This window comes from Rhinoraja longicauda, chromosome 26 (assembly GCF_053455715.1).
Source record: "Rhinoraja longicauda isolate Sanriku21f chromosome 26, sRhiLon1.1, whole genome shotgun sequence".
In the NCBI taxonomy this organism is placed as follows: Eukaryota; Metazoa; Chordata; class Chondrichthyes; order Rajiformes; family Arhynchobatidae; genus Rhinoraja; species Rhinoraja longicauda.
The window spans coordinates 2844617-2871526 of record NC_135978.1 but is presented as its reverse complement, the minus strand read 5'-3'; the positions used below and the strand labels follow the sequence as shown (position 1 = coordinate 2871526).

At 41.8% G+C, this 26910-nt stretch overlaps 1 protein-coding gene across 2 annotated transcripts in view; it reads right to left on the bottom strand.

Annotated features, from left to right (window-relative positions):
• The window catches only part of phf12b (PHD finger protein 12b), a 79074-nt gene that overhangs the window by 6179 nt on the left and 45985 nt on the right, over positions 1 to 26910 (bottom strand). The window contains exons 5-13 of one of the 2 annotated variants that reach the window (XM_078422341.1): positions 24386 to 24506; positions 21240 to 21372; positions 19213 to 19377; positions 16822 to 16980; positions 15026 to 15890; positions 12175 to 12309; positions 10640 to 10789; positions 5726 to 5824; positions 2180 to 2262 (exon numbers count right to left, since the gene is read on the bottom strand). In XM_078422341.1, coding sequence (XP_078278467.1) covers positions 2180 to 2262; positions 5726 to 5824; positions 10640 to 10789; positions 12175 to 12309; positions 15026 to 15890; positions 16822 to 16980; positions 19213 to 19377; positions 21240 to 21372; positions 24386 to 24506 — 1910 coding nt within the window. The remainder of the gene's footprint in view (positions 1 to 2179; positions 2263 to 5725; positions 5825 to 10639; positions 10790 to 12174; positions 12310 to 15025; positions 15891 to 16821; positions 16981 to 19212; positions 19378 to 21239; positions 21373 to 24385; positions 24507 to 26910) is intronic. The other variant, XM_078422342.1, reaches the window with a different exon arrangement.

The window sequence follows — 26910 nt, the reverse complement described above, 5'->3', positions numbered from 1 at the left end:
AATGAGGAATTGTTTCAAAAATGTAGAATCCACATGGAACCATTGTGCTGAGAGAATATGAACAGCTGTGTGTGCTGTGAATCTTTGAAACACTTTGGGTTTTCTCTGAGTGTTTCCCAGTGTGTACTGTTAAGTCCTTCAATAAACCAATTTGTTCGAGAAACCCACCACTGATCGGCAAGATGTTTTTAATTTAGTGTCTGTTCCTATCTGAGTGGGGCCCCAAGTAAGGCAGATTCAGGGTACAGGTGCAACATGTAAAATCCCCCTCCACATCCACCCTCCACTTATCCCATTTCTTTCAAAGTCTTTCTAGTTATAAGAAAATAACTGCAGATGCTGGTACAAATCGAAGGTATTTATTCACAAAATGCTGGAGTAACTCAGCAGGTCAGGCAGCATCTCGGGAGAGAAGGAATGGGTGACGTTTCGGGTCGAGACCCTTCTTCAGACTAGTTATATCTACTTATATGAGGAAGTGCAGCGAAGGTTCACTGGGTTAATTCCCGGAATGGCGGGACTGTCATTTGTTGAAAGACTGGAGCGACTAGGCTTGTATACACTGGAATTTAGAAGGATGAGAGGGGATCTTATCGAAACATATAAGATTATTAAGGGATTGGACACGTTAGAGGCAGGAAACATGTTCCCAATGTTGGGGGAGTCCAGAACCAGGGGTCACAGTTTAAGAATAAAGGGTAGGCCATTTAGAACGGAGATAAGGAAAAACTTTTTCAGTCAGAATTGTAAATCTAAGGAATTCTCTGCCTCAGAAGGCAGTGGAGACCAATTCTCTGGGTGCTTTCAAGAGAGCCAGATAGAGCTCTTAATGATAGCGGAGTCAGGTGGTATGGGGAGAAGGCAGGAACAGGGTACTGATTGTAAATGATCAGCCATGATCACATTGAATGGCGGTGCTGGCTCGAAGGGCTGATTGGCCTACTCCTGCACCTATTGTCTATTGAAACAAAATCAATGCTATCTTATGCAATTCCACTGCCATGGATATGAAGTTGTTTCAGTGACTGAAGCCAACCTACCCACGATGCCTGTGCAAGTGCGAGTCCCTCACTGGATTCATTCTCCTTTGAAATTTTTCTCTGGTAATTAATTGACTTGACTTCAGAAATATATATATTTCATCTCCCAATAAGTTCATAAGTCATGGGAGAAGAATGAGACCATTCGGCCCTTTGCATCTACCCAGTCCTTCAATCACGGCTGATCTGCCTTTCTCTCTCAACCCCATTATCCGGCCTTCACCCTACAACCCTTGACGCCCATACCATTCAAGAAGCTTTATCGCAACCATTCTAGCTTCTCCCTTTTATGATTTTAGTGTACACATCAACAATGTCCCTTGTTTCAGACTGAATTATCAGAGAGGCATTGCCCACGATTTCTCATTTAGAAATTACCTGTTGTAAAGGTACAGGTATGTAGGTTAATTGGCTGGGTAAATGTAAAAATTGTCCCTAGTGGGTGTAGGATAGTGTTAATGTACGGGGATCACTGGGCGGCACGGACTTGGTGGGCCGAAAAGGCCTGTTTCCGGCTGTATATATATGATATGATGATATGATAAACACAGCTACAATTAGGCCCCAACTTCAATCTTAACCCACTGGCTTCAAAATAACTGGTCTTTTTCCAAATTGACCACAAATCCACAATTTTTAATCATAGGCCGAGTTTATTAGCTGATATCTAACCTATTTCAAAGTGAAGAAACTACAATTATCTGCATTTAGATTAAGAGTCATCGGTACCGAAAATAGAACAATGAAATTATTGCTTGCAATAAAAACATTTTTTTTGTTTATGATTAGGAAACATTTAGAGGGATAAGGGGTCAAACCGGGTAAATGGGATGAGCTTAGTTGGGGCTTTCTAGCTTTCCAAGTCTCAGTAAAGAAGACTGTAAAGTGAAGATAGACACAAAATGCTGGAGTAACTCAGCGGGACAGGCAACATCTCTGGATTGAAGGAATGGGTGATGTTTCTGGTCGAGACCCTTCTTCAGACCCAAAACGACACCCATTCCTTCTATCCTGAGATGCTGCCTGACTTACTGCAGCATTTTGTGTCTGTCTTCGGTGTAAACCTGCACCTGCAGTTCCCTCCCACATGGACTGTAAAGTGACGTATTTTGCTCTCAAGGACAGGATTTGAACCTTACCTCATCATAGAATATGCAGGCATGTTTGCCTGAAACATAATTACAATAACCATAATTTGTAAGGCACACATCCATGTCGGCACCTGAACAGAAACAAGAAAGCAAATTTCAGTTCCAATAGTCTGTCTGCATTTTTCCTGCCTGCCCTCAAAACATTAAGGAACACAAATGCCCAGAAATAAGCTTGATCCATTCAAAGAACGTAATGTACTATGTCACTACATTGGAAAACATCATTTAAATCGGTACACCACAAAATCAATGATATGCAAGCAGCTGGCAGCATATAGACCAAGTAAGTGCGAGAGAAAATACAACTGCAGAGCAACAAAGGGAGCAAGGGTGAGAAATAACCATGGAACGATGTAACATAGACTCAGAGTAAGACAGCTGTCGAGCAGTTAGTTAGTGTCAGGGTTGCATAGAGAGGTATGGGATGTAATGCTCAGGCACTATAAGGCGCTCGGTCAGGCTGCATTTGGAATATTGTGAGCAATTCTGGGCACCATATCTGAGGAAGGATGTGCTGGCTCCGGAGAGGGTCCAGAGAAGGTTTACAAGAATGATCCCAGGAATGAGTAAGTTAACTTATGTTGAGCGTTTGTCGGCACTGGGCCTGTACTCGCTGGAGTTTAGAAGAATGGGGGGGGGGGGGGACCTCATTGAAATATACAGAATAGTGAAAGGCTTGGATAGATTGTATGTGGAGAGGATGTTTCCACTAGTGGGAGTCTAGGACTAGAGGTCATAGCCACAGAATTAAAGGACGTTCTTTTAGGAAGATGTGGAAAATTGTCTTCAGTCAGAGGGTGGTGAATCTGTGGAATTCTTCGCCACAGAAGGCCGTGGAGGCCAAGTCATTGGATATTTTTAAGGCAGACAGATTTTTGATTAGTACAGGTGTCAGAGGTCATGGGGAGAAGGCAGGAGAATAGGGTTAGTAGAGAGAGATTGATCAACCATAATTGAATGGCGGAGTACACTTGATGGGCCGAATGGCCTAATTCTACTCCTATCACTTATGACCTTAAGTACGGTAGAGAGAGAGAAAATTTGAGATGGCTGCAGACAAGAGGCAGGGAGACTGAGAAAGTGAGAGCACCACACATCGTAGTATGAGAAACCAAGAAAATGGGCGGCACGGTGGTAGAGCTACTGCCTTCCAGAGCCACAGACCTGGGTTCAATCCTGACTACAGGTTCTAGTCTGTACAGCGTTCGTACGTTCTCCCCGTGACCTGCGTGCATTTTCTCCACGATCGTCAGTTTTCTTCCACACTCCAAAGACGTACAGGTTTGTAGGTTAATTGGCTTGGTGTAAATGTAAAATTGTTCCTAATGTGTGTAGTGTAGTGTTAATATGCGGGGATCGCAGGTCAGTGCAGACTTGGTGGGCCAAAGGGCCTGTTTCCGTGCTGTATCACTAAACTAAACTAAATTAAAAGATGAAGGCAGCTATAGGCTGAGGTAGTGTGTCTCGGTCAGGCGGAAAAAGATCAGAAGCTAGAAAGCAATGTAGAAATACTTAACAGGGAGAGTGCACAAGCAGAAAGACAGAGCGTGCTCAAATCAGAAAGGGAGTATGTTACGTTTATTATATATGCTACAGGAGCAACTTGTCAGTGGTATGCATGCCAGATGTGCTTCAAGAGTCAAGTGTCAGAGTGTTTAATTGTCCTATGTGCCAACAATGGAACAATTAAATTCTTACTTGCAGCAACTGAGGAGGTCCGTATATGCAGTACACACAGCTAAATATAATCATTTATTAAACTCTACGCATTTGTTTGGGTGAATTTGGTAAACCAGTCTAACAACATCTGCTCAAAGTAAATGATGGGAAATGTAACCTGATCTGACAGATTAATTTCTCCAGCCACCTGTCTGCTCAATATCAGAGTTGAATAACATCAGGTAAAGATGTACCTCTGAGCAGAAAGAGATTTTCTGCAACTCATTGTTTCTCGCTTTTTCAGAAAAAATATACTATTTATGGGTTCTGCTTTGAATGCCTAATAAACCAGTTTGGCAGGAAACTAATAAATTAAAAAATATTCAGTTTCGTTTAATTTTGAAAAACAGCCATGGAAGAGTTGGCCCACCAAGCTAACCATTAATCATCTGTTCACACGTTACAATAAGATACGATGCGATGAATCTTCATTCATCCCCGGAGGGAAATTGGTCCGACGACAGTCACAACACACAAGGGACACAAAAACTTGAAATTAAAAGTGAAAACAAAAATAAAAAGACATGCGACTGTTGTCTGACTGCCGTGTGCACAGCGCCTTCACCGGAACAAACGAACAAACAAACAGACTAATCCCTTGGGCAGAGGATTCTAAACTAGAGTCTCCCCCCCCCCCACCCGGTCCCCCTTTGTTCTCCCACCATCCCACACGGCGGTCGCCCCACGTCAGATCCCGATCGTCTTCCCCTCCCCCCTCAGGCTCATCGACCACGAGGCCCCGCCGTTCTATGTTATCCCACTTTCTCTACCACTACCTAACGATTAGGGGCAATTTACAGAGGACAATTAACCTATAAACCTGCACGTCCTTGGGATGTGGGAGGAATTTGGAGCAGGCAGAGGAAACCCTCGCAGTCACGTGGAGAACGTACAAACTCCACACAGACAGCACCCAACGCCAGGATCGAACCCACTGTGGGACGGCAGCACCACACCAGCTGTACTGCCCTCAACTTGACAGATAGTCATCTGAATCTGACATATTTATCTTTCAAACATTCACCTTTTCAAGTTAAATCAGAATTAAGTTAGGGCGGCACAGCAGCAGAGTTGCTGCCCAACTGCACCAGAGACCTGGGTTCGATTCCGACTACAGGTGCTGTCTGTACGAAGTCACTACGTTCTTCCTGTGAAAGCGTGGGTTTTCTCCGGGTGCTCCGGTTTTCTCCCAGACTCCAAAGAGGTCCAGGTTTGTGGGTTAATTGGCTTTGGTAATAATTGTAAACTGTCCGTAGGGTGTGTAGGATAGTGCTAGTGTATTGGGATGGCTGGTCGGGTGGACATGGTGGGCCAAAGGGCTGGTTTCCGCGCTGCATTTCTAAACTAAACTAAAATCTGTTTTGGAGGGAGGGAGGGAGGGAGGGACGGGGTAGCAACAATGAAGCTTCTTTTTTCAAAATTAAAGAGATTTATAGATATCAAACAATTTTTCAAACAAAAAGGTAGACACAAAATGCTGGAGTAACTCAGCGGGTCAGGCAGCATCTCTGAAGAAAATGGATAGGTTATGTTTCGGGTGAGGACTCTTCCTCTGATTCCAGTCTGAAGACGGGACCCGACCCAAAAGGTCACCCATCCCTTCTCTCCAGAAATGCTGCCTGACCCGCTGAGTTACTCCAGCACATTGCGTCTATCTTTGGTATATACCAGCATCAGGAGGACCTCTCTATACAATTTCTGAAACAATGCTGGTAAACAGGAGAAATCAGCACAGAAAAGGGTGTACTGCAGGTATCAGCCACTTGCACATCATATTACGTTCAATTAGCCATTTAAAGGATGGGTTTTGCTCACCTGTTCCTATATAAAGTGTTCTGTAGCACATACTAACAGCTTGACCTTTACCCGTTAGAGGATAAAACACAGCTCGTGCCTGAACTTCTTTCACTGGAACTAAAAAGTAAAAAAAAACTTAAGGTTAAAAGCTGCAGCGTTGGTCTAGTGTTGAACAGGAAACACTCAATTCAAAATATAATTGAAATTTAAGTTAACAAGTTAATAATTTCAATATATAGTGACTGACAAATCATCAAAGCTGGCAGCTTCTGGATGCAAGATGGCCAAGCGTCTCTTAGCTTGCTGGTCCCAGAAATAGACTTGCAATCATTCATTACCATCGCTCCACTCTTTTAAATCTTTATTTCAATAGCAGCGTTTTTTATTTCCTTTCTCCCGTATCTGTATTGTAATCATGTATAGTATTTCCCCCGAAAGGTTAGCACGCAACAAAAAATGCTTTTCACTGTACCTCGACACACAAGGCAATAAGAAACTAAATTCTAAATGACTTAATAAAAACATGACCAATATGTACAGGAAAATTGTACTTTGAGTAATGTGACCATTTAAAGGGGAGATAATAATCACATAAAAAGTTTTAATGAGTCTAATATACACCAAATCAATCACACGTGTTGGAACAACTCAGCGGGTCAGTGTCTGTGGAGGGAATGGACAAGCAATGTTCCGGTCAAGACCTTTCTTTTGACTGATCTAATAGGGGGAGAAAGCAGGAACGGGGTACTGATTTTGGATGATCAGCCATGATCATATTGAATGGCGGTGCTGGCTTGAAGGGCCAAATGGCCTACCCCTGCACCTGTTTTCTATGTTTCTATCCCACCCTAAAATGTCACCTATCCATTCCCTCCACAGATGCTGCCTGACCCGCTGACTTCCTCTAGCAATGTGCTTTGCTCAAGATACCAACAGCTGCAGTTTCTTGTGTCATCGTAAGCCAGATCAGTTTGGAATGAAGCAGAGGACATGGTTACAAATGACGGGGCGGGGGGAGAATGGGGAAAGACAGTGGGCGGCGCAGTGACACAGCTGGTAAAGCTGCTGCCTCACAGCACCAGAGACCCAGGTTCAATCCGAATCTCGGGTGCTGTCTGCGTGGAATTTGCACGTTCTCCCTGTGCATCTCCGGGTGCTCCGGTTTCTCCCCACATCCCAAAGACGTGCAGGTTTGTGGGATAATCGACATCTGCAAATTCCCCGAGGGAGTGATGCAGAAAGTGGGATAACATAGAACCAGTGTGGAGCGGGTGGGCCGAAGTGCCTGTTTCCATATTGTATCTCTAAATTAAACCGACAGGTGACCAATTTCTAAGGGGAGGCAACGGTATGGAACTGGAGAAGATGACAGGTCCGGAGCATTAAAACTTTGAAACGCAAAGATAAGAATTTTGAACGCAGGAACTATTTTAGTTCAGTGACCAGAGGGAATATGTTGGAATGGGAAGTGGTGCAGAATAAGTCACATGGATAGGAAAGAGCTCTAGGGGCTAGTGGAATCAAAGGATTATGGGGAGAAGGTTACTGATTCTGGATGATCAGCCATGATCACAATGAATGGTGGTGCTGGCTCGAAGGGCCAAATGGCCTCCTCCTGCACCTATTTTAATTTTTTTTTAATTTTTTTAAATTTATTAAGCAGACTCATGGTCCATTAGAATAGTCAAGTCAAGTCAAGTCAATTTATTTGTATAGCACATTTAAAAACAACCCACGTTGACCAAAGTGCTGCACATCTGACCAGGAAAAAAAAAAGAAACATACAGTGGCATATACACATACAGCACACAGTATATACATATTAAATTAAATTAAATTAGAAAAGGCAACAATACCAATGTTTCCACATAGGTGACAGGTATCTCACGGCACTGAAACCAGGATTTACCAGCAGCACAATGATGGAATTCTGAGAACCATTCAATCGGCATATAAATTTAAACATGAGATTCCTCAACAGGGCATGAAACGTATTGACTCCTGCACTACAAAACAGTTCACTTGCACTGCACCACCTTGGCTTTCTAAGCAATATGCGCATGCAGTCATTATAGGCAACCTTAAGTTTATGAATGCTTGACTTATTAAACTTTATCCACAAAGGAGCAGTGTAAAGAGGAGTACAGTACGCTCTAAACAGGTTTATCTTGACATTTCCTGAGCACCAGTGGAATTTCCTAACCAACATGTTAGCTTGTGCATACAACATGCGGCGCTGTCTATACATGTCCTCATCATCAGACATTCGATCTGTGATGGCATGTCCCAGATACTTAGCTTTACAGCAGACAGATAGAACCTGCCCTGACAGGTAAAATGATGGGAAGACTAGATCTTTGTCCCCTTTTACTTTACAAATCATGACAACGCTCTTTTTAGCATTGTATTTCACGTCAAATTGGACACCATACTCAGAGCATATATTCAACATCTGCTGAAACCCAGCACTGCTGGGAGAAAAAACCGCCAGATCATCGGCATACATGAGATGGTTTACCAGGGTGTTACCAATCATACATCCTGTTTTACAGCCTCTAAGCTGTTCAGATAAATCATTCATGTACACATTAAAGAGGGCTGGTGAGAGTAGCCCCCCCCTGGCGAACCCCATTACCAACACCAAATGTTACAGAGACTGCATTACCCCATTTGACCTGCATGCTCTGGTTGGCGTACCAATATGCCAGGACCCTAATTATACTGTTAGGCACTCCTCTTTGACTCAATTTTTGGAACAGCTTATGATGGTTGACTCGATCAAAAGCTTTAGAGGCATCAATAAAACCAATTAACACAGAGGAATTCTGCCTTCTATACATTTCAACCATTTCCTTCAGGGCATAGATACATAAATCAGTACCATGCTTAGCCTTGAAGCCAAACTGGTTGTCTGTAGTACCCAAATAAAAACATAATCTATCTAATAAAATTATTTCCAGGACTTTGGATAACACACTGGCTAGAGCAATCGGTCTGTAATTATCCAAGCTCCCCACCTTGCCCGCTTTGTCCTTGATGACAGGCACCAGAGTAACGGACAACATGGAGTCCGGTAACAGACCATGATTCATAAGGCCAGTAAAACAGATTGCAAGAAGGACAGCAACCCTCGGGCTTGCAAGCTTGAGGTGCTCTGCAGTGATCTGATCTAAGCCGCTAGCTTTGTTATCAGCTAGCTGTGTGATTGCTTGATAGACCTTATTGGCTGTGATTCCCACTTTGTCACTGTTGGCAATGTTGCCCACTTTGTAGGGATCACTTTTAATACAATTGAATAGCTCAGAGTAATGTTGCCTCCACAAATCAGCTATGTTGTCGGCTCCTGAGACTCCTTCTATGGTACATTGTAACGATGTACTGCCTCTGTTCAGAGCTCTCACCTCCTTCCAGAAGCCAGTAACATCGTTACCAAGGAGCTTATCAGCCATAGAGTCTGCTCTCATTAATTGTTCGCGTTTGCTGATATAACGAACTGCATATTTATACCGAGCATTACTAAGCTTTTTGTGATCCAGGACAGGCCACTCTCTGGGCCTACCTGCCAGGACCCAAGCCTTAAAGGCATCCTTAGCTTCAGCATGATGAGCAGCCACATGTTTATTCCACCCTGGCTTAATGCTGTGTCTTTTATCAGAGTGAGTAAAGCATGGCCTACTAGCTTCATACACAGCACCCACAATACAATTATACATAGCACAGAGGTCCTTACAGTGAGCGCTGTTATTACAATTCACATCAGTACACATAATCGCATCTCTGGGTAGATATACATTACTTAGAAGGACATCAGTTCTCCCATAGTATAACATCACATCCTCATCTGAGAGCTTAGACCAATCCAGTTTAGCCTTACAGGCACTATTAACCTCCTGAGACATCTCCGGGAGACTGCCCCAATCGAGTGCCATAACAAAAGGAACATGATCAGACATAGATGCCTCATACACAATCTCCATAGATCTTAGAATATCATGAGCATCAGCAGTGCTAATGCAGTGGTCAAGCCATGATGTAGAGTGCCAGGCCTCACTTATGTAAGAATAACCATCTGCAGGTAGGAGCTTTTGGCTGGATAATATAAGAGTGTTATCGACACAAAACTGCAGCATATGCTTTGCAAACAAGGAACTTTAGTCTGATAGGTCAGCATTCATGTCACCCACTACATAGATACTTGTGGAATGATTATCAGAAATAAAAGAATTTATAAAAGCTAATCTAATCAGGTATTCGTCTTCATTTTGTTGTGACTCATACGGTGTGTATACATTGAGGATAGTAACCTCTTTGTTATTCATTTTTATCTGTATAGCGATACACCAGTCAACTTCTAGCCTAATGACATTAATAGCAGAGTCCATCCTTTTCTGCCAAAGGATGGCCACTCCCCCTGCTATCCTTCCTCTCACTATTCCCATAGATAGGTCAGTAGTGGACTCACCAGCCCCGTGGAAATCGTCATTAAAAGAGTTCAATTTTCCCAAGTCCTGTTTCGATAAAAACGTTTCTTGTAAACATAAAATGTCACAGCTTTTCAGCAGGTTGTCAACTACTATACGTCGGGCTCTGTCTCCTGCGCTGTTACCCAGGCATAGCCCGCGGCAGTTGTATGATCCAACCCTATTGTCTATGTTTCTATGTCTATGTTTCTATGAAAGGTTTGAAGGGACATGGGCCAAACATGGGCAGGTGGGACTGGTGTAGCTGGGACATGTTGGGCTGTGTGGCCAAGTTGGGCGGAAAGGCCTGTTTGACTCTAATAAGTTCTGAGCACATGTTTCGGGTGTGCTGATGTTTAGGAAGATGAGGGGACAGTGTGGTACCGTGAAGAGCCTCATCCAATCAGAGATAAGACGCACAACTGAGTCTGAGCTGCAGATGGGCTGAAACGAGAGACAATTGAATGCATACCTTCAGTCTGCGTGGTTGCAGCACTTGTCTGGGTTTTCGAGGTGCTAAGTACTGATGGTAGCGAGGATGCTTTGGGAGGAAACAGCTGCTGAATTCTCTGCCAAGCCAGTACCTGAATCAATTTTTCATCCAGCTTACTGAGTTCAATCTCTGCAAAAGGACAAAACAATATTGTAGTTTCTTCTGAAGGTCTCAAACAATTTCTATTTAAAATTCCAATTAACACAAATAGATTAATAATAATAATAATAATGCATTACATTTATATAGCGCTTTACAAACACTCAAAGACGCTTTACAGGGATTTCTAGAACATAGAGAATTGAATAAATAGATAAATAAGTAAACGAACAGAAAAAGGAGACAGAAAGTGAGGTGACCTTCAGTGGTTGAAGGCAGTGCTGAACAAGTGAGACTTTAAGTGAGATGTTAAGTGTTTCTCCCTCCATGAGTGATACCTGACCTGTTGAGCATTTCCAGCAATATATTGTTTTATTCCAACTTTCTGGAATTTAAACTAATATCACGACAAATGTCATTACTAAATAATATAATTGTGAGTCAACACTTTTGTAAACATTAATTTTTTTAAAGTTTTTTTTGGAGATACAACGTGGAAACAGGCCTTTTGGCCCACTGTGCTGTGCCAACCAGCGATCCCCGCACACTAACACTTTCCTACACACACTAGGGACAATTTACAATTTTACCAAGCCAATTAGCCTACAAACATGTACGTCTTTGGAGTATGGGAGGAAACTGGAGCATCCGGAGAAAAAGCCCACAGGGAGAACGTACAAACTCCGTACAGACAGCACCCGTGGTCAGGATCTAACCTGGATCTCTGGCGCTGTAAGGCAGCAACTCTACCGCTGTGCCATAGTCCTGCCCATTTACAATTGTATTTTCCCCATCCCATGCAATTTAGCTGACAACTATTAATTTTGAATGTAATAAATAAATAAATAAAACGAATCATTTGCTCCACAATGTTCTTCTCCCTACTACCACTAAGCTTACATTGACTCCAGCATGAAATTTAGCTTTGGCACTTACTACTGGACATTAATATTTGTGGATTATTTCCACAATTTCTCTTTGTTTTCACCAAGAGATACATTTAATTGTACAATTGCCCACAAGTTGAAATTGAGATTGAGTGAGTGGGTTTTTAAAAATCTTATAGCAATATTTGATGCATTTTAAAATAATGATGAGCATAACCAGAACAAATCCCAAATTTATATAAAATTGACAGTCATGTTTCGTTGGGCATTCCTGGTAATTCATTCCCAACAGACAATTTATATGAAACAATTTATAACTAGAATGAGACCTGGCATTTGCACAAGTCAAATGAGGTGGAAAGGCAAAACCGGAACGGCTTGTTCCTTTGCTGTACTCTTCTATGTTCTTACATTTCGGACCAAGTGGTAGAAATGGTATGCATGCAAAACTCAAAATCCTTTCATCTACCAAATGGAAAGTCAACCGGAGAAAATATGTTGAGCTGGAGAAATTGTCAAAACATTTACCTCCACTTCCTTCCATAGCTGCCTGCAGAGAGTTGGCAAGGTCAAACATAACTGAAGTATTTAATGGAGAAGTTAGGGGAACTGGTTTGTTTCCCACTGACACACCTGTTGACAGCACAGTTGGACTCACTTTACCTATTATGGGAAAAAAATAATAATATTCGTTATTACCAGTTTTGGAACAGAATCTGTTCAAGTTCAATGAGAATCAACGCAATCCAACCAACCAATAAAGTGGCACTGTGCATCATTACTGTTGAACAAATATGGTACAAGATTCCCAAACACAGCAGTCACAGATAAAAAGCATTCAAAGCCCAACCATCAAATGCTAACTTTCCAAACACAGCTTCCAAGTGCATTTTCAATTTTTACTTCTACAGTTGAAAGATATTTCCTACTGTTAAAGAGCAAGACCTTGATTCTCGGACTATCCTTGATCGGACTTTATCTTGCACTAAACGTTATTCCCTTTATCATGTATCTGTGCAATGTGGGTGGCTCGATTGTAATCATGTGTTGTCTTTCCGCTGACTGGTTAGCACGCAACAAAAGCTTTTCACCGTACCTCGGTACACGGGACAATAAACCAAACTGAATGTACAAATAGTCCACATTTTAATTCATCTATTTTTAAAGCTACGAGATCAATGAAGAACTTTCAATCAACGATCAGTATGCAGCATGAGATTCTGAACAACTCATGTTTGTTCTATAATGTACCCAATATCTGACTTCAGAGCTGTGTGAAAATATGATTGAATCTTGATTCTATCACACTTCATACAAGAATTTAACATTGGTCTATTCAGATATTTTCACCCAAATTTGACATATTGCTTTAAAGGATTGTGATATAGTATACTGTCCGCATATTATTTGCTCCAGAGTGATACTATTTTTAAAAAACATGTTCCAAAAGCCTCTCACAACAATCAAGTGGAAAACAATCTTCAATTTGAAACTAGCACGTCAACTAACCCAAATTCTGTGACTAAACAAACTGGCAGCAACTCCACCCATCTAACCGATTAGAGTCATAGAGTCATGCAGTGTGGAAACACGCCCTTTGGCCCAACTTGCCCACACCGACCAACATGCCCCATCTACACTAGTCCACCTGCCTGTGTTTGGCCCATATCCCTCTGAACCTAGCAGGAATGGACATTAGAGATTTCAGGTTGGGGCTCTTCTTCAGTTTGATTCAGTCTGCAGAAGACCACCGACCCGAAATGTTGTCTGTCCATTGCCTTCACAAATGCTGCCTGACTCGCTGAGTTCCTCCAGCACTTTGTGCTTTGCTCAGGATTCCAGCATCTGCAGTTCCTTGTAGCGAAAATCTGTGACACGTTCTGCTACGATAGAATAGCCCCAGAGTACCCCATTAACCGAGCAATGCAAAAGAATCGAACTTGATATGGGGAACAGGCAGCCCGCTGATGAAACTGTCATGAGTGCACGAGTCCCCACAGAAAGAATAGTTCATCATGGTGGAACAGCATGGTGGCGCAGCAGTTAAGGAAGCTGTCTCACAGCTCCAGGAACACAGGATTCATAAATTCAAAAGAGCAGAATAAGGCCATCAAATCTACTCTGCCATTCAATCATGGCTGATCTATCGTTCCCCCTCAATCCCATTCTCCTGCCTTCTCCCCATAACGCTCGACACCCGTACTAATCAAGAACCTGTCAATCTCTGCCATAAAAATATTCAATGATGGCCTCCACAGCCATCGGTGCCATTGAATTCCACCCTCTGATTAAAGAAATTCCTCATTTCCTTTTTAAAGGAACGTCCTTTTATTCTGAGGCTGTGCCCTCTGGTCCTAGACAAAGGGAAATTAGTGAGAGATGCATTGTGGGTACAGGTAAATGGGGACATGGGATCACACAAAGAACTCCTGATGCTGGAATCTTGAGCACAACAGTGCTGGAGTAACTTAGTGGAGCTGGCAACATCTGTGGAGGGTATGGGCAGATGATGTTTGGGCAGGACTTTTTAGACATAGCAGCGGGTGGAAATATTGGAAAAGAGAAGGAGGGGCAAGACAAAGCTTGGCAAAGCCAAGTAGATACAAATGAGGTGGGATTTAATTGCCAGATAGGTAGAATAAGTGACAACGGTTGGAGATGGAAAGGAAACAAAAAGGGTATTAGATAAGGAGAGGAGTGAAATGCAAAGCCAGAGGAAGGGAGGGTGTAAGGATGGGGGAAAGAGGGGTGGGGTAAAGAGGGGTGGGGTATGGGATCACTGTTGGAAGCAGGCATGGACCCAATGGCCTTCTGTGACACAAATAATTAGGCAGATATAGAGTCAGAGTCATACAGCACGGAAATAGGCCCTTCAGCTCAACTTGCCCACACCGACCAACATGTCCATCTACACCAGTCTATCTGCCTGTGTTTGGCCCATTTCCCTCTAAACTACCCTAATCCGTGTACCTGTCTAAATGTTTCTTACATGTTGCGATAGCGCCTGCCTCTGGCAGCTCGTTCCATACAACCACCACCCTTTGTGTAAAAAAATTAGCCCTGGTTTCTATTAACCACCCCCCCCGCCCCATCACCTTAAACCTATGACATCTGGCTCTCGATTACCCAACTCTGGCCAAGAGACTCTGTGCATCGACCCGATCTATTCCGCCCATGTACAGCTCCATAAGATCAGAAAATTGAAGGAAATATTGAGTTATCATTGTAGATTTTCAGTGTTTTAGCAACTTAAGTCTTCGGATCTCTTGATGGAGACTGTTCAAACATCACAAAATTAACCAAACACCACTTTAAATAATAATTTTACTGTGGATGAAAGGAAATAATAACTGGATTTTAAAAAAAACAAGCTATCCACCTGTGGCTGCTGGTGAAATTAGGTTCCTTGAAGGTCCCAACAGTGTTGACACACTGTCTGCCACTGCTCTTGGAGGTGTAATAGCCCTGGCCATAGCAGAGGATGTCGTGACGACCTTCGCCATGAACGTGGTCGGCCGCCCAGCTATCTGTACCGAAGCGATGCTTTTTAGCTGCGAGCTGCTGGTGATCTCAGAACTGGCACACAAAGTAGATAAAGAAGCGGGAACACTGGTCACACTGATAGGAATTCGTTGCAAGCATGAAATGGGTCCGCCTGCATTCTCCGTCTTGACAATCGCTCCCACAAAATGGTTTTGTAGGTTGGCGGCTGCTGGTGGGGTGGTTGGTCGCAGCTGAGAATGCAGCCACGCCTGCCCAGAGACTTGGCTTGGCAGCTGTGGCGTTAGTTGTCCCTTTGGTCTCTGCGTGTCTGACAGCTGCCTGGACGGTTCAGATGAAAGCGCGCACGGGAAAGGCCGGCTTACTTTCACCTCTGCTGACAAAGGTCCGTTGGAAGTCCCGCCGCTCGACGACTTGCACGAGGTCTCGGGGTGTAAAGTACGGGCATTTTCTTCCTGTGTGACTGCAGCGCCAGGCTGCTGTGGTGCGGAGGAACCTGAAGGATTCTGGCTGTTGATCCCTGAGGTGCATGTAACATTGCATGAAGTCAGTGATGGGGACGATGGTTTCTTTCCGGCCGTCTGATGCGCGCTGCTTAAAGAGCTGTCCGCTGAACACTGCGCTGGGGCACATGGCTTAATATCCACTTTGTCAGCGTGTTCAGTGTCCCAAAATAATGGCATCTGCTTAGCAGATAAATGTTTGAATATGCTGCACTGAAGTGCAACAACACTACGAAGCCACTAGAGGGAGAGAAAAAGTATTGTTAAAAGGATAAATAAATTCAAAACTACAGCAAACATGATCTATTCCTTTCCGGGTTGAGACGGATCGGGTCAGTCTGAAGAAGGTTCCCGACTCAAAACGTCACCTATTCCTTTTCTCCAGAGATGCTGCCTGACCCGCTGAGTTACTCCAGCTTTTTTTGTGCCTGTCTACAAAACTTGACCAAGCTGAACAGCAAGAATAAATCTCTATTCAAATATTGGGCATGTCAAGTGAAAACTCGGCCGATAAGAAAATCCAATCATCAAATGATAATAGACCAATCCAAAAATAAACTGATACAGTACAAATCCCTTCTCTACAAATAGGGAGGCAAGAAGGCAGTTACTTTCTCAACCCTGCATTATCCACTCAAGACACAATTTTGATCTCATTGCCAATTTATTAACACGAAGGATCAGATTTTCTTGCTAAAACAAAATCCAGCACAAACAAAGAAGGGCCCAGCGGGGGGGTGTGGGGGGGGGGGGGGGGGTGTGTGTGCCGAGAACAAAGAGGGACTAAGGGGAGGGAGGTGGAGGAGAAGGAAGAGGGACTATATTGAATACTTTCCATGTTCATAAGTGATAGGAGCAGAATCAGGCCAATCGGCCCATCGTCTACTCCGCCATTCAATCATGGCGAATTTATCTTCCCCTCTCAACCCCATTCTCCCCATAACCCCTGTTACCTGCACCAATCATGAAATCTATCTATCTCTGCCTTAAAAATATCCATTGATTTGGCCTCCACGGCCTTCTGTGGCAAAAAAATCCACAGATTCACCCCCCATTGTGTGGCGATTTTTGCATACTTGTACTGTACGCAAACAAAGAATCTCACTGTACCAAGTACACGTGACAATAAAGTATCAAAAGATCCAGATCACGCTGTCATTCCCCTTATTACCTCCTGTTGTTCCTCTTCAGCGGCAAAGTGCTCATAGTTGGAAAGGTGCTTTTGTGACTTAGTGGGAGCCTCACTACATATCAGCTCTCCATCACGGATTCCTGCCGGAGGAAGGAGAGGCGGTGGATACTGGTACTGGGCCTTAATTGCTTCAGGGACCTGGAGGAAAAGTGAATACAATTGGTTATCTGCTGAAATGAATTTAAAGATGAGCAACCGTAGAACTATAAAACACAGACTTTTCGCATCATCTGTTGAATGAGCAAGTTTTGTTTTAAGTTAGGCAAGAGCACACTGACATTGGGAACTACAGGCAAACCATCCCAGTATTGCTAAAATAATTATTCCACATTTGTACCCAAACAAGTCAGCAATTCCCAGGTCAAACATCATCCCAAGATATTTATATTTAAGCAAATATTAGAACTGTATTCAATTTACATCAGAACACCCTGACAACTATGATCATATGAATAGTGTATTCACTAATCTCCAATCTAAAAGTACACTGACAAGGCATAAAACCCTTCTCTACAAACGAGGAGGCAACAAGACAGTTTATTTTACAACCTTGCATTATCCACCAAATATACAATTTAGAATTCACTGCCATTTAAAAACAAAAATCAAGCAATTTAAGATTTGGTCTAGTGAATCTCCAACTGGAAGTTTCAATCGGAAATGCGTTGTTTAAATATATATATTATATACATAATATATACATAGAAGGTCTCACATTTTCTGTGGATGGTCTGTGGATTAACAATCTCAAATACAATGATATATTAAAATGGATAAGTACTCTTCAGATTGAATTGAATCTTATTGATGAAAATATTATATAATTTTGCTCCATCTTTAAGCAAAACAAATTCAATGATTAGTATCTGTCATTAAGATTAACTAGCAAACAGGTTAGGTTATCATTAATACTCAAATTTCATTCAAATCTTTAATGGCTTCATGTAAAACCAATAAATCCCAGCAAGTAGGTAAATTTCAAATAATTGGTGCTAAAATTTTACAGATGAATTTAATAGAAATATACTACATCTCAGAGAAACTTCCTCACTCCTTTCTCGTTCCTCTGGTAAAAGCACTCACTTAGTTAGGCAACCTGACTTGGGATAGCTACCCTTGCTAAGAATCACTGATAGACCAAATCACTCCGCTCGCAATTAATGTGTACATTCTTGCTCCTGCGCCTGCCATCCTAATCTAACTGAGCGACTTATTATTTGAGGGGGGAGTAAGAGAAGGGGACTTACACAGGACTTTGTGTCCTTGGTCACTTACCCAAAATTCTTAGCAGGTAAAATGTCATGGCAACCCAGGTAGCCTAAATAAATGATCATAGAGTGCTTAGATCAGAGGAACAATAATGAAACATTCACAGTAACTGAATGGAGAAAATATTAACTGCAACAAAAGGAATTCCACTCAGGCATTTAGTTCCTCTGCAAATGTTAGGATCCTTAAAATGATAAAACTAACACTGAATTATCCAGTATTTGCAATAATATCAACAGGTGTTTCTCAGTGCATTCAACTGCCAAATCTATCTAACCTATCCTTCTTGAAACCAATGTATGTGATTTCCGTCGACAAAATGGCCGATCCTACGTTCTAGATGCTAAAATATTGGTTTTAGAAAGGTTCTAACATTCAGCAAGCACAGAAAAATAGTGTCAACTGAAAATTGTGCAAAAGATTCTTAAATTGAATCCGAGAATGATAACAACGAATGCAATAGAAAATATAATACTGACGTGATTTTATGTCGCATTGAAAATTAGTTTGTTCCAACTATACTTAAATATCAGTCAATCACACTGTGCAGTGTGGGACCAGCAACACTATCCAAGAATACTCCAAACTGGGAAACTTGTATGAAGAACTTTTTTTTTTTTTTTGGAATAAAGCAATCCAAATGAATAAAGCCAAGCTTAAGGGCATGCTTTCAAGTGACAATGAGGATATAAGATTTTATTGATTAATCCCAGATTTTTCTACATAGTGAAGCCCAATGTGTAACAGAACCATGCTGACTAGACTGTCCCAGACTAAATTGCTGGTCAATATAAAGTCTGAGTTTATACGTCTGCATTTTTTAATTACATCATATCAATTACTTTCACTGTACAGAGCTCACAGCGTAAACAATCCCCTGCATTCATTCCACATCAAGGGAATATTAAACTTTTTTCCCCCGCAAATTTGGAAGATATCTTATACTTGATCAGTTTTCAGATTGGTCCCAATCATGCCAAAATGAATTCATGATTTTAACATTTACATGGAACAACCTAGATGGGTTCAATAGAAATTATTTAATTATATAATAATACTGAATTGTATTATTCCATGAGTTTCTATCAGAATATCACATACCTTCATGTTTTTCCTTTTCACTGGCTTTGCAAGTCGGCGATTGGGTGGATGCTTTCTGTGGATCTTGTTTAGAAAGTCAATCTTAATTGCATGCTGTGATATTCGGTCTTGAAACTTGTCAAATATTCTGCACCTATTGCTCAACGTCATATTCTTTTGATTAAGCTGTAGGAGTAAGAAATGAAAATGGAAGCATGATCCGACGGACATGTTGGGCCTAACATCTGTGCTGTTCATTAATGCGCAAGTCACCAACAAATAAACTATGTGAAACGCGTACACAAACCGACAAGCGAATGTCATCAAGACAACCGGAGTAGAACAATGCTTTCTCTAGGCAAGGAAATTTAAAACACTCTGGATATGTTAGGAAGTGTCACATTATTTTCCTTTATTCAATTTTACACTGATTTTCCTCACACCTAAAATGTCAGGAAAGTGAGATGATAGACTGAAACAATCTCTGTATAAGATTTATTTCACAAAATGCTGGAGTAACTCAGCAGGTCAGGCAGCATCTCAGGAGAGAAGGAATGGGTGACGTTTCGGGTCGAGACCCTTCTTCAGACTGATGTCAGGGGGGCGGGAGTCTGAAGAAGGTCTGAAGAAGGGTCTCGACCCGAAACGTCGCCCATTCCTTCTCTCCTGAGATGCTGCCTGACCTGCTGAGTTACTCCAGCATTTTGTGAAATAAATACCTTCGATTTGTACCAGCATCTGCAGTTATTTTCTTACACTCTGTATAAGAATTAAATCAGTTACTATATAGCCTATCACAATCCACTGAATAAAACATAAAACACTACAGCACAGGAACTGGCCCTTCTTCCCACAAGCTTCATGATGCCAAACTAAACTAATTTCATCTTCCTGCACATGATCCATGCCCTCCATTTCCTGATATTGCCTACAAATCCATATGGCAATCTAAAAGCCACGGAACGCCACAATCTTTGTCTGCCTCCACCATCACCACTGGCAGTGCGTTCCTGGCACTCACCACTCTGTGTTTAAATAAACTTGCCCCGCAATTCTAAAACTATTCAGGCTTCAGACAGATGGATTAGCGCAATGCACAGCATCTCCTATAGGGAATCTATTTTCCGATATTTAACATCGCTGGAGGCAATAAGCAAAGCAAAGAAAGCTAGGTGAAGGCTGAACAAAAAAAATTAAGAACATTATCTAACACTGCTAACTCTGAACTTGAATGCGAGAGAGGAATTATGGCCCAAAACATAGCAAACTGGTTTGGAAGAAAATTTAGTTCAGAAATAGTCAGTTGCATCAAACACAAGCATGTGGGACTCATGTAGATGGAGCATCTTGGTTGGCCTGGGCAAGTTGAGCCAAAGACCCCGTTTCCATTCTGTATGACTCCCTGATTAACACTTCAACCTCTAAACTTTTCTGTGAAGCTGATCCTGCCTCAAATAATTTATTAGAAACATTTCCATGCAGAGTTTGAGGCGATGCAAATTTAAAGTTAATGAAGATTAAGATTTTTTGCATTAAACATCATTTAAGCCTTTCGGGAAATATAATGGAACTGCTCGTCTTAAAAATTGTTCTTGTTCCTTCTCCCCAAACTTTGCCCCAAATATTGTGAGCATTCTATCCCAGACAACATCAGCAAACTTGAGCTGCTTAAACATAAACTGATCAGCAATTTAACAATATAAGAATAAGTAATATTGCATTTGATGCAACGTTGAAATATGAAGTTAGCACAGAGATAGTTCCAGTGCATGCAGTTTAGTATAGTTCAGTTTAGAGGTACAGCACGGAATGAGGCCCTTTGGCTCACCGGGTCCACTCCGACCAGCGATCCCCGTACACTGGCACTATCCTACCAAGCTAATTAACCTACAAACCTGTACGTCTTTGGAAAACCCATGGTTATCACGGGGAAAACGTACAAACAAGCACCCGCAGGCAGGATCAAACCCAGCTCGCTGGCGTTGTAAGGCAGCAACTCTACCACTGCGGCACCGTGCTGCCCTTGTCAGAAGTGCACAATGACTTACCACCACATGTTCAATATGATTGGGGCACATCCATCTTCCCATTGGCATTGCAGTAAGAGGTGGGTCCAGGCAATCCATGTGAAACAATAAAGGGCAGTAATCACACTGGACAAGGGGCGCCACTCTGCAGCTCCTGCAACGCAAGCAGCACACTGTCATTTCCAAGTTGTCAATTGAAGCAAAAATCAAGAAGAAATGAAAGGGCAGAGATTAGCCTCCTCTTGCGCTTACCATGGGAGAGTGGTGACCAAGGGTCAAGCTTACAGATAAAAGTTGGAGGGAAAAAAAGCTATATTGTTATAATCTTTTCCCAAATGTTCCTGATTTTATATGTGTGCTTTAATCAGATGATCTTCTGTAATTAAGGGGAACATCTGCTCCCAATCATATGGCAAATATTTAACGAGGCAATCATCTGGAAATGGTCTCAATACTTTGAAATTAATGCAAGTCAGAGATTGCGCTTTCTGCATGACCAAAATTATATCCAGAAGCAAAGATATAAAATCTTAAGCCACGAGCAGTTTTAAGTAAATCTGATTATACCCCACTTTCGAATTCGAACCGACTAGCCTCAAAGTTTACTCTTTGTATCAGGATGTTTGCTGAGCAGATAAATCACCAAGTCTTCTGCTTGTCCGGTATTGAGTATTAAACCATGTTTAATTTTTCCGCACCAGCCTCTGATCCCTGGGAAAACTTTTCAAATATAATTTGCTTCTCTCCCCCAGCATCATTGTTCACATACACAGGAAAGGCTACAGAAACGATTGCTTAAATTATCTGTTCTGTTCATTCATTTCAATGCTCGCAAGTCTTTGAGCATATTTGATTGGCTTTTAACTACTTGGATAACAATAGTGCAGTACATCAAATAGAATCTGATGGGAACTGAAGCTACCAAATGCAAGGAACACTGAATGAACGTTTATTTCTATCTGGCATTTCTCACTGTTCTTTTGAACAGTGCATATAGCCAAGTTGATGTTTAGTTTTTAGTTTAGTTTGGAGATACAGCATGGAAACAGGCCCTTCGGTCCACCGAATCCCCGCCAACCAGTAATCACCCGGATGCAAATACTATCCTACACACTAGGGACAATTTTAACCAAAGCCAATTAACCAACAAATCCATATGTCCTTGGAATGTGGGAGGAAACCAGAGCACCCAGGGAAAACCCGCGCGATCATGGGAAAAACATACAAACTCCGCACAAACAGCACCCGCAGTCAGGATTGAACCCGGATCTCTGGCGCTGTAAGGCCGTAACTCAACCGCTGTGCCACCGGACGCCCCGGGTGTGAAAGAAGATGACATTTACGTATATAATGCTAGTTCCCTTGCATTTGAAGGTACACATAAATGATTGGGCCTTTAAAGGAAAAGGACACAATTAAGTTTGCCAATTATCCCAACGAATAAATAATTTATTTGTAAATTCATAAAAGGAATGTCAAGAGCATTACAAAGTTTAGAGATTCCAATCTGGATATTTGAGTGACATTGAGGTAAAATCTTGTTTTAATTTCTTTCAAACAATCAAATGCATTTATTAAAACCAGAAAACGCTGGGAACATTTAGCATGTTAGGACAAAACTATGCAAAGAGAAGATTAATGTTTCAGGGATCTTTCACCAGACCTCTGATGAAACACTTTCTACCCATAGAAGCTGCAAGCCTACTTTTTTCATGATTTTAAATTTAGTTTCCAGCACCTCAATATGTTTTTAGTAATCCATTTTATTTACTGAAAGAATATTAGCGTGGGCAGGAACAAATGCACCATGGGATGCATTATGTTGGAAAAGACCTCCACCTCATTTCCACTTAGAAACATAGAAAATAGGTGCAGGAGTAGGCCATTCAGCCCTTCGAGCCAGCAGCGCCATTCAATATGACCATGGCTAATCATCCAAAATCAGTACCCCGTTCCTGCTTTCTCCCCATATCCCTTGATTCCGTTAGCCCTAAGAGCTATATCTAACTCTCTCTTGAAAACATCCAATGAATTGGCCTCCATTGCCTTCTGTGGCAGAGAATTCCACAGATTCACAACTCTCTGGCAGAAAAGTTTTTCCCTTATCTCTGTCCTAAATGACCTACAACTTATTCTTAAACTGCGGCCCCTAGTTCTGGACTCCCCCAACATCGGGAACATTTTTCCTACATCTAGCCTGTCCAATCCCTTAAGAATTTTATGTTTCTATAAGATCCCCTCTCATCCTTCTGTTTCGGGTCACGCTAGAAGCCAACCCAACACAATATTGAAAGTATGCCCTTCATGTGCCATTCAGCACGCTGTGAATTTTACAGCCAAATTCTCCAGTTATTTTAGTTCCAGTATATAGTCCTCGTCTTTAAAACAAATTCTCAGAATTTGAATGGCCTGACAATTGGCAAGATTTTACCACTTAGTAATAAAGCCAAGTTCCTTTTTATGCAGTCCTTCTTACAACATTTTGTCTGCCTGTCCTGCTGAGTTACTCCAGCATTTTGTGTCTATCTTCCTTTTTATCCTGTCTATTTAGAAAAGTCTAGTTTGGGGTGATAGGCTGGGATGGGGAAAGAGAAATTAAACCTCACAGGAATTTGAGGGGTAACTTTTTCACACAAAGGTGGGTATATGGAACAAGCTGCCAGAGGAGGTAGATGAGGCAGGTACCATTGCAACGTTAAAGAAACAATTAGACAGGCACATGGATCGGATAGGTTTATAGGAACATGGGCCAAACGCACGCAGTGTAGATAGGACATGCTATTCGGTGTGGGCAAGTTAGGCCAAAGGGCTTTGTTTCCATGCTGTGTCTCTGTGAAACCCCACTTTTGCCGAACAGCACCGAAGTTCAATCAATCAGCTTGCCTGCTGTAAATGGTTCCCTGAACATGACTAAATGGGGGACTCAGATTCTTAAACTGGTGAGCTGTTATCATGGAAATAACGTATTAAATAACACGGTTGAAAGAGGATCACAGCAAATTTGCATTCGGGTCCATAATATCTAGCACATCGCTGCCATTGAGTTTAAGTGTCTCATCTGAGAGCTCAATAGTACAAAAGGGTTTATGAAACCCACTTTAAACTCACATTCAATTTTACATCCAGGGAATCATCATGCAAGCAAAATGTAAAAATGATATGCCCACCTGTTACAAATGAAGCAAACTTTGACAGGCAGTGGGACCAGGCCATTGTGGTCTAGTTCATGCTGTGCCCTCTTCACATTCTTCCCCGTTATTTCTTCTTTTCTTCTCCTTTTACTGGTACCTGCATGATACATTATGTGTCATTATTTATGTGACCAATTCTACCCCTTTAACTCTTACTCAAGAGTCAAGAGTATTTTATTGTCATATGTCCCAGATAGAACAATGAAATTCTTTCTTACGGCAGCACAACACAATATGTAAACATAGTACTCTGTAAACAATATAATAAATCAGAAAAAAGTTCAGTGTGTATATATTTATATATACACATGCATAGACGTAGACATAGAAAGTAGGTGCAGGAATAAGCCGTTCGGCCCTTCGAGCCAGCACCGGCATTCAATATGACAATGGCTGATCATCCAGAATAAGTACCCCACTCCCGTTTTTTCCCCACATCGCCTGATTCCGTTAGCCCTAACAGCTATATCCAACTCTCTCTTGGAAACATCCAGTGAATTGGCCTCCACTGCCTTCTGTGGCAGAGAATTCCACAGATTCACAACTCTCTGGCTGAAAAGGTTTTTCCTCATCTCAGTCCTAAATGGCCCGCCCCTTATTCTTACACAAATCATGCACACGCACGCGCACATACAAAAAACAAGTTTAACTTGCATATTCAATTGAGACTTCTCCACCTCAGAATCCTTGGAAGGAGATAAACACACAACACAAAGTTGATCTTGAAAGAAAATCCGAAAAGAAAATATCTACGTTTATTTAAATACAATGTTGATGATGTTGTAACATTATTATGGAACAGCATGGAAAGTTACATAAAATATGTTAACAATTAAAAAATAATTTATATTGAATATGTTTCCAATTTGATATACAGGCAACCGCATGTTTTACGAGGCCATTGCGTTCCAGAAAAGCAGCACGTAATTCAGAAAACCCCATAAATTAAACAGATAAATTTTAACATTTAAGCAGCCATTAATATCAAAAATACATGTTAATTATTGGTAATTATTCAGTTAGGTTCTGGTATTAATTAAACAAGCGTGTTATTTGAAAAATGCATAAATCAAACAGGCATAAAATGTGAGGTGTCTGTACTTGCTAATGAAATGAACAGATAGGGTAGATAATCAAAATCTTTTGCCCCACGGTAGGGGTATCAAAAACAAAAGGGCATAATTTGAAGCAGGAAATTTAGAGGGGATCTCAGCGCAAGCTTCGTTTTGCATAAGGAATGGTTGATATCCGGTTGATGGAATAAGATTAGTACATTTAAGAGGCAAACATAAATAGACAAGGCATAGAAGGATATGGTCCTAATGTGGGTAAATCGGATTAGTCTAGATAAACAAGAGGATTGGCATTGTCATTTGGATTAAAGGGAGTGTTTCTGTTCCGTATAGTTGATTGATTGAAAGACACAGTATGGGAACAGGCCCTCCGGCCCACAAAATCTAAACCAACAGATCAGTTGTACACACTAGCTCTGTGTTATCACTTCCCTCTGGAAGGCGACTCCGGACTGTCAAAGCAGCCACAGCCAGACATAAAACAGCTTTTTCCCCCACGAGTAGTAGCTCTACTCAATAATCAAAAGTCTATAGTCTCTTTTTGCTCTGGTTTATTTAGATGAAGACCCTTCTGACCTGAGTTCTTTCATTATTTTTATTCCAGTATCTCCAATTCATTATGTCTCTGTGAGCTTGCTTGAAAGCTGATACACGATGAATTAAAGGATGGGGAAGTAGTTAAGGATAGAATTTCATGAGGCCATTTAATGCACAACTCTACTCAATAACCAAAAGTCTGTAATCCTTGCATGTGTACATACCTGGCCAATAAACTTATTAATTAATTCATTCTTTTGCATCTGCTCCCTACATACTGGGGGGCAATTTTACAGAGGCCCATTAACCTACAAACCCACACGTCTTTGGAGTGCGGGAGGAAAACAGAGCACCTGGAGGAAACCTATGGGGACATGAGGAGAACGTACAAACTCCACACAGACAGCATCTGAGGTCAGGATCAAACCTGGATCTTTGACACTATGGAGTGCATAAGTTGAAGGAGCAGGATTAGGCCATTCGTTCCATCAAGTCTCCTCTGCCATTCAATCATGGCTAATCTATCTATCTTTCTCAACCCCATTAACCTGCCTTCTCCCCATAATCCCTGACACCCATATTAATCAAGAATCTATAAATCTCCACCATAAAAATATCCATCAACGGCCTCTATAGCTTCTGCAGCAATGAATTCCACAGATTCACCACCCTCTGACTAAAGAAATTCCTCCTCATCTCCTTTCTAAAGGTACGTCCTTTTATTTTGAGCCTGCCTCTCGTTCCAGGCACTCCCACTAGTGGAAATATCCTCTCCACATCCACTCTATCCAGGCAGCTCTACCAGCTGCGCCACTGTTCCATAAAAACAGCACTGCCATTCAATAGACAATAGGTGCAGGAGGAGGCCATTCGGCCCTTCGAGCCAGCACC